This window comes from Pan troglodytes, chromosome 9 (assembly GCF_028858775.2).
Source record: "Pan troglodytes isolate AG18354 chromosome 9, NHGRI_mPanTro3-v2.0_pri, whole genome shotgun sequence".
NCBI classification, from domain to species: domain Eukaryota; kingdom Metazoa; phylum Chordata; class Mammalia; order Primates; family Hominidae; genus Pan; species Pan troglodytes.
In genome coordinates, this window is record NC_072407.2 from 87,980,547 (window position 1) to 87,995,820 (window position 15,274).

General features: G+C 38.0%; 1 protein-coding gene across 27 annotated transcripts in view; it reads right to left on the reverse strand.

The window, feature by feature from the left end:
• The window catches only part of PICALM (phosphatidylinositol binding clathrin assembly protein), a 110,969-nt gene that overhangs the window by 2,774 nt on the left and 92,921 nt on the right, over window positions 1-15,274 (reverse strand). For 15 of the 27 annotated variants that reach the window (XM_508908.9, XM_009423907.5, XM_063783367.1 and 12 more), the window contains one exon: window positions 14,295-14,399. In XM_508908.9, coding sequence (XP_508908.3) covers window positions 14,295-14,399 — 105 coding nt within the window. Of the gene's footprint in view, window positions 1-328; window positions 432-14,294; window positions 14,400-15,274 lie in introns of all 27 variants that reach the window. The other 12 variants (XM_063783363.1, XM_009423917.5, XM_009423914.5 and 9 more) reach the window with 1 other exon arrangement.

Genomic DNA, 15,274 nt, shown 5'->3' on the forward strand with positions numbered 1-15,274 from the left:
GTGGATCATATGCAGAATCCTTCTAATCGAAAGGGCTTAAGTATTCACTTGCCCTTAATTAAAAAGCAAACTTTATCCGATCTCATCCATTTACTGTGAGCAGTGGGTGAGATTACTTTAAATAATTATGTTAAAGATATTTTCCAAAAGTTGTTTTTCCTTATGTCCTATCTTTTCATTCTGCACCTAAAGAATAGAGGAAGAGGAGGAGGAGGAGAGGGAGCCTAGAGTCCTTTAAAGAAATGAAAGAGAAGCGTGAATTGTGTTTAATGGTTGGTAATTGTTTTTAAGTATTTAAGTCCCCATCTCCCACAACAAGTAGCAATACCTAAAGTGATTTATAAGAAATCCTCCAAAGAGAGCTCTGCAAAGGGGTCCTTTCCTGAAGCTCTGTGAGGACTGTGACTGGAGGGGCTGGATGCTGCCGACAGCTGGGGGAAAAGAAGACAGAGAGAGGGAAAGAAAAAAAGATCTCAGAATGACAGAACATGAAAGCAGAAAATGTATGAAAGAAGAAGTGGTTTTGGTTTTGTCATCTTTAATAAATATAAGGGCAGTTTTTGTAGAAAATGGATTGTTAAGACAAAAGTTTCAATCATATGTCAAGTTAAAAGGTATGCAATGGCATGTGTTTTTCAGAAAACAAACTCATGCTTCTGAAGTTTCAAAGGAATAATGTCTTTTACCCAAAAGGTCGATATAAGCTGACCCATGGTTAAGAATTTTAATGTTGTGTATGGGGGGTGGTGGGGGGATAGGGGAGGGAATACATAATTGCATTTTTGTTTAAAATTGAGAGAACATGGTTTCCTGTGTCCAGGCTATCTGTCCAAAGCTGTGCAACTCTGACCTCAGTCCGGACCCAACACATCTAGCTGCAATATTCTTCCCTTTCTTTCTTCATAAGGGTCGAAAAGTCCTGTCCTAGGTTCACACACTTTTTACACGAAGTTGTCTCCTGCTCATTTATCTTGACGAACTGCAGCTGACACACATACTGTGGGAGGTGAAAGGGACCTTAGAGGTCACCTACTGTAACTGTCCACATACTGCCCTGAATATGGGGAATACTTAAGATCTTTGATTCTGCTTCCTGTTTGGACAAATTTACTTGATTCTTAGAATCTGTCCTATTGTTTAATTCGAATATACTGCAAGGCAAGGCAAGTAAACAACTGAATTCAGTATGTATCTTTATTCTCCCAAACACAGACTATTCCTGAAGAACCAAGATATTAATTTTCATACATGTATCCTTCATTAAGCTGACATGAGCGTTTCAAACCCGACATGAACCTTTTTACTTTGGAACAAGTTTTTAATTCTTTTTCTCCCTCTGTATAAGATTGCAAAGCATATAAGCACAGGACTATTACAAAATGAGCTTTTCTTTTAGGGATGTCCTAGTGAGTAATAAAAGTTGACTAACTGGAAATAGTTTCAATTCATACTTCAACATTCAAATCCTATAGAGGATTTCTTTGCTGGTGCCAAGTGATTTCATTTCTTTCTACCTATTTATTTATTTATTTATTTTCGGAAAAGCACTACAGAGAATGAACAGCCAATGAGCTTCGGCAAATATTACATCACTAGTATATGCAACTTGTTCTGGACGCCAAGATCAATTTATAGGCATCAGTTATACTCATGGTTGAGTAATTTCCTAATGCATATCTTGTTCCCAAAAACAAATGTTCAAAGACAATGGGAAGAGACAAATGGAACGATGATGGAATCACGCAAGCAGCTACAGATGGGAGGACAGAGCAGCATGCCTGGGCTTGAGGTTTCAAATATCATCCATGCAGAGACAAATTAAGGTATAACTATTGGAAAGACTCCCCCTCCTCCCTCTTCAGCGCAACCACGGACGGCCAATCAAAAGCAGAACGATTTCAAGTAAAGTGATCCTCAGTTACTGAGCTGGGGGGAGTCCAACATCCACACTTATCTCCAAGATGAACTTGGTTTCTCTCTGAAGCAGATTTTCTTTTTCACCTAAAGTTAAAACAACAGCAACAGCAAATCCTACTTATTGCAGATAGACTGCATCTAAAATCAGAAGTTTCCTATGATAGCCCCACACCGAAATACCTTCTTAAATCACATGTTTTCACGAGGGTAGCAGTCTGAAGACCTGACAGACCCACAGTAAAATGCCCCTGAAGAATACGGAAGAGATAAATCTATTTTCAATATGTGAGCATACTGCTAGACAAGTCCTAGAGGCTTATAAACAATGTTGAAAAGGATTACTTTTCCTTGAGAAAAAGAGCTGGTTTTTTATTAGAACTCCTAGTAGTCTCTTAAATTGGTAAAACGCATACACGTCTCATATCTATAAAAATGTAGCCAAACTAAAACATGACAGAGACCACCAATAAGAAAACAAGACAACATCCCTGGAATAAGTTTCTTATCATCAATATCCGTATCAAGTGGATGAAACCATAGCCAGGGCTAGCTAGGCTGACTGCACAGCTCCAAGGAGTGGGACATCCAGCAGCCCCTGACCATCCTACCCCTTCCTGGCATCTATTCCAAAGCACAGACACACCATGCACTGGTGAGAAAGTAGTCACCCCAGAGAGTAAATAAGAGAAGGAAAGGAAATGTGCTTCAGTAGCCCAATTACTGCTCAGGAAAATCAAGAACAAAATAGCATGAAGAGGCAATGGGTTCTTGGTAGGTGAGAAGTAGGAGAATTTTAAAACTATAAGAGCTGACTTGACTCTACTTATTTCTGTGAGTAAATTAAAGAACATGATGTAGGGTTGCTAAAGAACATAAAAAAGGCAAGGTTAAAGTACTAGAGGATAAAAAATTAAAAACACAAACAAGCAACCAAAAGCTGTTGCTTTCACATAAAGCTATTCACATAAAGCACAAAATCATCAAATTTTACAAGAGAGCATATGTAATTTGTTGTTCTGGACACCAAGACAAATCATAATTGATCTTTCCAGTCAAGCCCTACTATTACGTCACCAGGTATCTATCACAAATAAAATTAAAACAAAACAAAAACAAAAAGAGCCTTTACCTATTTACTTCAAATAACATTCTCTATTCCAAAATTCCCACAGAGCCAAAAAAAATTGGTATAGCTATCAGTTCGTTCAAATCAAAATGACCTATGTCACAACTGAAGATGTCTTCAACAAAGCGGTCAATTGTAATGGTCCAATACAGACATAGTCTTTTCTCATGTATAGAAAAATGAAATACTGAGAAGAGCAGCGTATAAATAAAAATACTAAAATCTGCAAGTGGTTGAAGATAGTATCTCTTAAATTCCTTCTCCCCTCCTCCACTACTCTAATCAATCAATAAGAAAAAATACGGTAAAATGTTACCAAAATCTTTGCATTATATCCAGAGCAATGATTTTTTTGGTTATAGAGCGTGTTTCATATAATCTATCTATCAACAGTGTCTTGTTCTGTCACCCAGGCTGTAGTGTAGTGGCGCAGTCACGGGTCACTGCAGCCTCAATCTCCTGGGCTCAAGTGATCCTCCCATCTCAGCCTCCCAAGTAGCTGGGATTACAGGCATGCACCACCACACCTGGCTTTTTTTTTTTTTTTTTTTTTTTTTTAAAGTTAAGGTCTTGCAATGTTGTACAGGCTGGGTCAAACTGACTTTAATAAAGGACAAACACACCTAGCTTAAAGAAGGTTAAAAAAAGTCTATTGATAGACTATCATAAAATAAAAATGGTTACTCCTTCATTACACTCCTGTTAACATCAAACAAAGAAAATTTCACGTTAGAACAAGAAAACATCAACAATCTCAGAAAGTGAGGCTAGTGGAATTAAAAGCTTATGAAAGACTAAATGGTTGGATATTTAGGAAAAAACTTGTGACATATCACTTGGCTGTACTTAAAATCCTTAGAGAACCAATTTTGCCACATCTTTACATTTGAATTTTTCAGTCACCCAAAAGCCTGGGTAGAAACTTAACAATGCTGTAGAGATTCATTCTGTCTCACCGGCAAAATCAACCTCTTAAGAGAAAAATGGATTGTACTCCCTTTGCCTGGAATGACAGTGCCAGGTTTTGTAGAAAGATGGAACTGAATCTAATCCTAACTCTCTTATAAAATGGGATTTAGAATAATAGGCCCAATACCTGTATTGCCGCTTATGGCTGTCTTGAGAATTAAATGAACAAAAGCACTCAGCATGCTGCCTGGCATATATTAAGTAGCTCAAATATTCTTAGTTCCATCTTCCCTACTACCTACCATCAAATGTTCATCTACAGATATAAGAGGCCTAGCTCAAATGTCATTGCCTCTGTGTTGTTCTTGCTCCTCTGCCGTGCTCTGTATGTCTTTCTTATAAGGGGTCTCATTCCATTATCAACCAGTCACTTGTGCATCTGTATTACACTCACCTTTAGGCTGCTCAGGTGCAGGAAACACTTTATCTGTCCTTTGTTAAGCAACTAGCAGTCAATTACACATTGTAAGAATTCTAAAATGTGCAAAATTAAAATGCCTTTTGGTGATAAAACAAGCTCCATATAAAAACAGTCTCCAAAGTGGAATGTACAAAGAAATTATTACAACTGTCCTATTTTTAAAAATTCCTATTTTTACATGCTTAAATGTACCTCATATATATTGCTGTAGAAATATATGAATGTATTTTATAAATACACATACAGTCATGGTACCTACTTGCTATGGTTTTGATTGTTTGTTCCCTACAAAACTCTTGTTTAAATTTGGCTGCCATTGTAAACAGCATTGAGAGTTAGGACTTTTAAGAGGTATTTAGGTTCTCATCAAGGGAGTGGGTTCGCCCCCTTTTGTTCTCTCTCTGCCTTTCTGCCTGCCGTGTGATACCTTCCACCATATTATCATGCACCAAGAAGGCCCTTGCCAAATCCTAGTACGCTGATACTAGACTTTCCAGCCTCCACAACTGTAAGCCAATAATTTCTCTCTTTATAAACTACCCAGTCTATGGTATTCTGTTACATCAGCACAAACAGACTTAGACAATGCTTCAAACATGTTTTCCTAATACTGATGTGTAATCAAAACATTTAGAGACCATGGTGCTACTAAACAGGATTCCACAGAGACACTGAGTCACAGAACAGTTAGGCTGTTTTGGGGTAATGTTTAAAACATGACCAGGCCATTAGTGGTACGTTGAATCCAGTTGCTTAAGGATATAAATTATACAGCGCTGCATTTCATTTATTTATATTAAAGATAATGTGATTCCTCAGCTTCCCCTGTGAGATAGTGCTAAAAGACAGGATTTCTCTACTATATACATGTAGGGGTCTGTCCTTTGGGTTAAGTCTAGTGCCACAAATAATTGCTTCTTGTGTTTATGCTCAACAAAACCCCACCTTGGGTTTCTGCCCATCAACAACATAACAAAGTTGTGCCAACATTAACCCTGTCACCTTGAATGCATTACCCATTTTGTTTTTGTTTTTTTGTTTTTTTTTTGAGACAGACTCTCTGTCGCCCAGGCTGGAGTACAGTGGTGCGATCTCAGCTCACTGCAACCTTCGCCTCCCGGGTTTCAGCAATTCTCCTGCCTCAGCCTCCTGAGTTGCTGGGACTACAGGTGCCTGCCACCACGCCTGGCTAATTTTTGTATTTTTTGTAGAGACAGGGTTTCACCATGTTGGTCAGCCTGGTTTCGAACTCTTGACCTCGTGATCTGCACCCCTCCCCCAGCCTCCCAAAGTGCTGGGATTACAGGTGTGAGCCACCGCACCCGGCCCGCATTACACATTTTGTTTTAGGGGATGCCACACAGTGACCTGGGAGCATTTGAATGTATGTTGTATCTGAACCTCTCTAAAACTGTTTTCCCCCCCACAAAGACAGGTCTGTTGCCCAGGCTGGAGTACAGTGGTGTGATCATTGCTAACTGTAGCCTCCAATTCCTGGGCTCAAGTGATCCTTCCACTTTAGCCTCCAAAAGTGTTGATATCACAGGTGTGAGCCACTGTGCCCAATTCTCCTCTTAGAATTAGAGAATAAGGACAATTCAGGGAATAGGAACAATTTCCAAAAACAGGGCAACCTTTAAATATTTTCTTAGTCAGTTTCAAATATTTTCATTTGATCCTTACAGCAAAATGATAAAGTACACAAAGTAATACCACAATTTTACAGGTAAGGAAACTAAGACTCAAAGTTACATAGAGAATTTGCTCTCAACACATGGTTAGCTGAGGAGTCAAGTCAAGACTGCTGAATTGTGACCCCCCAAAAGATGTGTTGAAGTCCTAACCCCTGGTGCCCATAAATTTGACCCTACTTGGAAACAGGGTCTTTGTAGATGTAATCAAGTTAAGATGAGGTCATTGGAGTGACCCTAATTTGATGACCAGTGTCCTTACAAGGAGAGGCACGTGGAGGCAGAGACCCATAGAGAGAATGCCATGTTGACAGGTAGAGACTAAATGGCTACAGATGCAAACTATGGAACGAATGGGGCTACCAAAAGCTGGAAAAGCCAAGGAAGGACCCTCCTCTAGAAAATTCAGAGGGAGCATGGCTCTGCCGATACCCTGATTTCTCCAGAAGTGATAGAAAACAAATTTCTGTTTTAATTTCTGTTTTTAAGAGCTTAAAAACTTTTAACATGCTTAATCAAGTTTGTGGTACTTTGTTACAGCAGTCCTAGGAAACTATAATATAAACTCTAATGCAGATCTGCTGGTTCCAAGGCTGGTGTTTTTTTCCTCTTCAAACTCTGCTAGCCCGATTAATTTCAATTCAGCTAGAATTTATGGCTATATTGAATTTACAAGAAAAAGTAAAAGTTGGAGTAGAGAAATAATTTTTTAAAGGAACTTTTCTAGTAAATGTGAGACAATACATTCCCATTCTTTCTGTATACACAGTATTATACATGGTCACTGATGTTCGTCATGAAGATTCTGCAGAACTTCACAGGCATCCCAGACTTTAAGAATACTTTCTGGTTTTATTTATTAAGACAAGAAATTAGATTTCTACCTTTTCGAGAATGTCCTCAGCAAAAACCTAGTAATAAGCAAGGTCTTATTCTATAAGTTGTCTTGTTAGCAATAGTCGTCAGCAGATGAGACTTCTAACATTTCTATTTCGAATGATTCAGGTGTGTGTACTGGGAGCTAGTTTTCACCTATGGTACTACATCCCAATCCCCAAGGAAACGTCCCTCATGGTATTCTGCAGTAGGCAAGGATGAATGAGCACAACACATTGCTTACAAGGCAAAAAGCCTTCTTCACAGAAATCCAGCTGGAGAGATCGGCTGACAGAGGAGGTACTGCCAATACTCACAATTAACACACCAAAAGAGTAAAACAACAACAACAACAAAACCAAAAAACAAAACCAAAACGAAACCTAAAAGCAGCCACTAGTTCTTAAATACAAGAAAGTACTTTAAAAGGCTCTTTCTAAGACTTAAATTATTCGAATATCTAAAGGCAACAGTGTTCCCATTTAGAAGGACAAAAAGCACTCACAACAAGCCATCATTTCCTTTCAGACACTTAACTGATGTCAGACTTATTTAAAATTAGCCACTGCAAACAACAAAAAACAGCAGCCATTTTGCATCTTTAACCATATCCTCCATAAACAACACTGGCAGTCCTCCTTTAAAAAAAGGCCTAATACCAGTCAAGAAACCAACAAAACTTGGCCAGGAGCAGTGGCTCATGCCTGTAATCCCAGCACTTTTGGAAGCCAAGGTGGGAGGACTGCTTGAGATCAGGAGTTCAAGACCAGTCTGATGTATGCTTGCTCTACAAAAAATTAAAAATTAGTCAGGCATTGTGGTGTGTGCCTGCAGTCTTAGCTACCCTGGAGGCTGAGGCTACAGTGAGCCATGATCGTGCCACTGCACTCCAGCCTGGGGGACAGAGTGAGACCCTGTCTCAAAAAAACAAAACAAAACAAAACAAACAAACAAAAACAACAAAAAAGAAACCAACAGTTAATTTTAAAATTAAATGCCCAAAGGTAATACTCTGTATTTTTCATATTGCTTCTGGGAAAATAGGCAGATTGATATGTGATCAGTGGGAATTTTTCATATAAGGAAATAAGATGACAACAACCCTTGTCACCCCCAAAGAACTTCAAAAATACTAAACTGCCATATAAACATTCATTTAAAAAGTGTTATTTCATATCACAATGACTTTCAAAAGAAAATTGAAACTATAACTGTCTTCATGCTTAATAACATAATAGCTGTATATTGCAACTAAAGAATTAGTTTATGAACTACTGGCTTAGCAACGGACATTTCAATTTATGTAAAGCACCAGTAAGAGAAAGCAGGAGTCCCCTTTCCAGACACACTAGCAATCTGTACCAAGCAACCAAATAGTAAGACTGTGAGGAAGCACGGAAGAGAAACAAAAGGAAAACCACAAGGACCTAGAATTTATCATGAAGTTAAACATCTAGGAAGATGCACTAATGTAGAACAACATACTAAAGACAGCTACAATGTTAGGCATGAAACAGAAAAACATAATATCTGTTGTTAAACAATTCCATGAAAATATCTAAAAAATACAGAAAAATGACTCAACACACACACACACACACACGGAGAAAAGGGTATGTGTATAGGAATTCATAAGTTCAAAGCTACAGCGCAGTCTACTGAATTAAAGCCATAATGACAATTTCCTGAAGAACTGAATCAAGTCTGAGCTAACAGCCATCTGGAAGGTGTTAGCTGCTTCCTCACAAACAAGCACTAATGCAGTGCTTAGAGTAACCTAGATAAAATGTAAGACACACAACACACTGGAATGTCTCACTAAATGGCAACAAGATAAAGGTATCTGAGAGGGCTAGAGCTCTCTCAAAAATGTTAACTTGATATAATAGTAATCAGGCAAGAGACGAAGAGCTACAAGTTATGCCTTAGGTAAGTAACAGCTCTCAAAACAAACACTTCAAAGAGCAAGGAAGAATTTTGGGAACAGCTGTAGAAATGAGATTTGATTAAAAGATTCCATTTTGATGGAATTTCATTTTTCATTTAAACTACCATTTACTTTACCCCATACAAAGAGATGGATGATCTCTGCCCTTAATAATTTTTTAATCCAATTGAAAAAAAGGGAACAAAACAATGAAAGAACAATTAAAAGGTAATTCATTAAGAAAAATTCTTTTGGTTTCGGCTAGCATTCTACGGACAAAATTAATCCAAGAGACTGGCTGAGAATCATTAAACATTAAAGCATGAGAAAAACCTTATCTAATTCAAAGATAAACAGTTTACTTTTTTCTTTTTAAAAAACAGACAGTCTCACTATGTTGCCCAGGTTGGTCTGGAACTCCTGCACTTAAGTGATCCTCCTACCTCAGCCTCCCAAAGTGCTAGTATTACAGACATGAGCCACTGTGTTCGGCCAACAGTTTAATTTTTAATTATTAAAAATGTTCAATCATAAACATAAAATAAAGCTGTCTTCATTCCTCAGGTGAGCCGTCTAATGTTTTAGCTCACCATAACTATTAGCCAACAAATCAAACCAATTTTGAACACCACTGCAAGTTATTATAATGGTTACAAGTAAGTGAAATGAGAGATTAAGGAGGGGCAGAGTAAGTTATATGACGAAAAAGGTAAGTTTACAAGGTGATTCATTTACTTAACAAATAATGTCCAAAAACTATTACATGTCAGGCACTGTTCTAGGAACTAGGGACAGAGAAGTAAACATGCCAGAGAAGCTTGCCTTCATGAAGCTTATAATCTAGTAAAGAAAGCCCTTGCTAGACTGGATGGATGCCAGGTAGTCACAAGGTCTGTAAGAAAAAATAATGCAGAATAAGGAAAAGAATTCCAGATCTCATAAGGATGTGAAAGGGACACCAGAGGACTGAAGACTGGACAAAGAATAAACCCACTTTATGGCAGGTGAAGGACTTATGGAAAAGACAAATAACAGCAGAACACTGGGTACTTATTGAGAATTGTAAAAGCATGGAATCGAAGAACTTGAATATTCTGTTAACTCATTATTACTCTTATAAATAGGGAGGCTTCATGAAGTTGTTTTAAGATGGAAGGAAAGCTGAGAAAAGGCTTTAAATGTTCAGTTATATTTAGATTCACCTCCTTAGGCTGGGCACAGTGGCTCACACCTGTAATCCCAACACTTTGGGAGGCCCAGGAGGGCGGATCACTTGAGGCCAGGAGTTTGAGACCAGCCTGTCCAACATGGTGAAACCCTGTCTCTACTAAAAATTAGTTGGGTGTGGTGGCGTGTGCCTGTAATCCCAACTGCTGGGGAGGCTGAGGCAGGAGGTTTAACACAGGAGGCAGAGGCTGCAGTGAGCTGAAATCGTACCACTGCCCTCCAGCCTGGGGGACAGAGTGAGACTTCATTACCCACACACAAAAAAGATTCACCTCTCTAAATGTTTGAGTATGGAGACGGGTATTACAAATACTGCCTACAAAAGATTGTTCCAATATTTACAAAACGGATTAAATCGGGGAGGCAGAGAACATGAGTGACTATTGCAAAACAAGTGTGAATAAAGAGGTTCCAAGACTGGGTGAAAGCTGTAGAATGCAAGGAGAAGGGTGGGTCTAATTATAGCAGAAGAATAATTAGTGAGACTTTGTGATTAGATACATGCAGAACAAAGGAATTACAAAAGAATTAAAAGTAACATTAACAAATTTAAGATTCTGACTTTCAAATGATTCAAATGACTATGTAGAGAGACCAAAGCTTCTTCAAGCCATTTCATTGCTGCCTGATTTTATTTTCCTAGTTATCAATTTGCTTCCTTCATTTGCTTTTTCAGTAATACTTAAGTACTCATTTCAAATTTTATCTTTCAACTAGAAACTTATTACCCTAATGTTCTCATTCACTTCTCTTCTGATATAAAGTAATTAAGAAAAGGTATTTCTGTCCCTGTTTTTTTTCATGCACAGGGAAATTCTGGCACTTTTCTGGTGTTTCTGTGAAACGGTTATGTGGGTTTTAGAAGGCAACAGGACATAAAACCTGGGTTAAGAGCAGATGCTGGGTGGGTACGGTGGCTCATACCTGTAATCCCAGCACTTTGGGAGGCCGAGGCAGGTGAACTGCTAGAGCTCAGGAGTTCAAGAACAGCCTGGGCAACATGGCAAAACTCCATCTCTAAAAAAAATAAATTAGCCAGGCATGGTGGCATACACCAGTAATCTCAGCTACTCAGGAGGCCAAGGCGGGAGGATGGCTTGAACATGGGAGGTGGAGGTTGCAGTGAGCCGAGATCGCACCACTGTACTCGAGTCTGGGTGACAGAGCAAGACCCTGTCTCAAAACAAAAACAAAAACAAAAACAAAAACAGAGCAGATGCTGGGTGACAAGGAATTTTTTGTTTGTTTGTTTTGAGATGGAGTTTAGCTCTTGTCGCCCAGCCTGGAGTGCAATGGCCCAATCCAGGCTCACTGCAACCTCTGCCTCCCTGGTTCAAGCAATTCCCCCGCCTCAGCCTCCCAAGTAGCTGGGATTCCAGACATGCATCACCAAGCCCAGCAATTTTTTGTATTTTTAGTAGAGACAGGGTTTCACCATGTTGGCCAGGCTGGTCTTGAACTCCTGACCTCAGGTGATCTACTCACCTTGGCTTCCCAAAGTGCTGGGATTACAGGTGTGAGCCACCGTGCCTGGCCAACAAGAAATTTTTTAAAGGCAGATTTTTGCCAACATTAAAAAAAAATGTTTAGGTTTTTAAAAAGCAAAACTCATACACGATGTTTCAAGGTTGAAGGTTATTACCCAAAACTGTAGAGAATATTCTTTACAACTGTAGTAGTTACATCCTGAATGTGTAAATGTGGTTTACAATTTAGCAGAAAAACCTAAGGAGTGTGCAGACTGTTCACTGCTGACGAAAGAAGATGGTGCTACCGTATCGGCCAGTAAGGGCTCAGTCCCACTAGCAGAGAGACTGTGGTATAAATGAGCACTGGACTAGGAATCAGACACACCTGGGGATAAGTTGATTTCACCATTTAATTAGTTGAAGAACCCTTCCAAGTCTGTCTTCTTTACCTATGAAATGTGACGGTGAGAGCAGACCCATCTACCTTAAAGAATCGGCTAACACAATGTATGTGAAAGTAATTGGAAATTGTCTGGTAGTATCCAAGCTTAAGGTAGCAGTATATTCTGACAACAGCCTGCAAATCAAGATGCAGAGTGGGTGAAGTGTTTAACTACATATCAGGAAAAACACTTCTGTAGTCGAAGGTCCCTAATAAGTTTTTAGCATGGACTATAGCTTTAAAAAAAATTACTTAAATACATTTAGGTTTCTATCACTTAGTCTCTTGTACCAAAAAAATAATAATAATAATAATAATTTTTAAAGTAAATGATACATATCTGAAGTTAAATGTACAAATAACAAAATAAAAAACAAAAGGACATGAAAAAGACATTAACTGTATATCAAGAAAACATCTACAACAGATAGGGAAATCATCCATATACTTCTTAAAAGATTATCAAGTTAAACCAGTAATGAGATTACTGCTGGTAAAAGTTCAATAACAATTACTATAAATACTGTAAACACTCACAGTCTATTTTATAAAAACAAATGCGCAAAAAGTAACTGACTTATAATTATAAGTAATGACTGTGTCAATCACCCTCACTCCAAGTTATTTTCAATTTTCACTGTAAATACTTAACTGATTAAAGAACAAGGAGGAAGTCATTTTAACATGGACAAAGGGTGGGGTAAAAAAAGAGGCATGTTGGTAAATGTATTAATTGCAACCAACATGAATTTTACCCCTTAATCAGAACTACATTCACTACCCACTCTCAGCCAAACAGAGATATCAATTTATTAAGAGACGCATTATTCAAAACGGCTGAAAAATGAAAGGATTGCCTAGGCTTCACTAGTCTATGAAATACAGTCCACTATTTCACTTACTGTGGTTTCAGTTACCCAAAGTGAACCGTGGTCTGAAAATAGGTAAGTAGAGGATATTAAGATAGTTCAAGAGAAAGACAGAGAGGGAGAGAGCAAGCATGTCCGTGAGCAAGAGCACACATTAACAAAACTTTTATTACAGTACACTGTTACTGTTCTATTATTCATTACTTAATTTATAAATTAACCTTTATCAGAGGTATGTATGTATAGCATATATATGGTTCAGTACTATCCCATTTTCAGGCATCCACTGTGGGTCTTGGAACATATCCCCCAAAGAGAAGAGGGGACTACCGTGCACAGAGACTAGATTCAAATTGGATCAAATAAACTAATATTGGCAATGTAAGACTATATGCTTTGGCAAATGTAATATATATGCATTCAAGTGGAAGGGGAATAACAAGTCCACTAACCAAATGCTCATTCAAATGTTTTCAAGCATTAAACACATCACCAATCAGTTAGCATTAGCAACCATTTAAGAAAAGGAGGGGTGTTCTAACAATTGCATATAATTAACTACTTCTAGATGTCAAACAGTACGAGCAGAGCCACAGACACAAAAGGATAAACCATCCTATCACTTCACAAGAGCCTCATCCCAGAGTATGCCACCAGAGAAGTGAATAACAAAGCAATTTCCTGTATCTTCTAACCATAACGGGTAAAACATTAAAAAAAAAAATTATTCTAATGCAACAATAATGGGATAAAAAACAATGTATACTTATGGCGTATTTTCAGGAACTGGGAGAGAAATGCCTTAGAAACACGTCAAGAGGAAAGTCTCTGGATTAAACAATCTAGTTTAGCATGACATTTCAAGCTTTTTGACTCCTTTTTTTGGTTTTTGAAAACAATCCTCAGTGGCAGAAAGTTATCTAACGAAAAAATAACATTCAAAACTTTTTGGAGTTTCACAAGCATCTCAAGGCCAACACGCCCTGCTGTAGCATCATTCTAGCCATTAGCCAAGGAACTAAAGCTCTGAGTTAATGGTTTTGAGGTTCACAAAGGATACTACACCAGAATCATGAAGAGCAAGTAGGCTCCTTAATCTCAGAAAAATCATCCTTTGGATCCACCAACTATAAGTTACCAAGAATTTTCTGTCTTTAGTATTTGCTATCTACTTATCCTTTCCCTCCAAATAATCAATATTCCTAAAGCTCTTATATAAGAAAGATATGAAGCAAGCAATATCCATAATGAAGGTAGAAAGTGCTAGTAACTTGTTTCTCAAGTTGTACAAAAGGGTTTTATAGTATCATATTCCTTCCAAATCAAGCACATTACCACAGTTACATGTAGTGTGTAATACCTGTGCTCCTGATACAGGGCCAAAGGGGTTTGGAGGTCTCATGACAGGCTGGCTGTATATTAAGGTTGGTTGCGTCATTACAGGGACACTTCCCATTTGTGGAGGCTAAAAAAGAGAAAAATATCAAGTTAAAAGATACTGACTCCTATCTTCCATATTGTGACTAAGTAAATAACAATGACAACAGGGATGACAGGTCCTAGTACCTCTGCTTGACTCAAAGGGTAACCTCCTCTGAATATAAGTAAGACTAACAGCTACGAACTTTCGAGAGTATTTTTTTCTTTTGGTACGTAAAGTCTTTAACATGCTCATTTTTAAAATGTAGTAACAAAGCCTAACTTTTTCTATTCAATGAGTTGCAAAATGTAAACTTTATTGTAGTACAACAGATAAAATGATTTAGACTAAGAGCTTCCAAATTTATCAGGTTTAGACATCAAGAAAACTTAAGACTCTGTCTTCGCTGCTAAGATATTTCAAAGTAAATTTGTATAACAAATCAAGTACTTTTGCCATTATGCAAGTGATCACAAGTGAAGACAGTTGATTCTCTGAATAAGCCTGCTCTAGTTCTTCCATTTTATTTCATATAAGAATCAAGAAAGAGCTTAAACTACACACCAGAGGTTAACTCTTTCTTGAGTAACTGAAAATACAATCTCAACCAAATATGTTTCTTTAAAAATTACCACTACAGGGTATAAAATTAACGTAGTAAGTGACAATACCTAGTGTAAAAATAATGCACAAACAGACTACTGTTTTGGTTAAAATGCAATGCTCTAAAATCTTTCCTTTCAAGAAGTTCTATTTATTGTTTCAAGCAGACTACTATTTGCATTTAGAGCTTCATTTTAAGTTTATGGCCTGCGTTTCTCAGCAGACTTTTTTTTTTTTTTTGAGATGGAGTCTTGCTCCGTTGCCCAGACTGGAGTGCAGTGGCATGATCTCAACTCACTGTGACCTCTGCCTCCTGG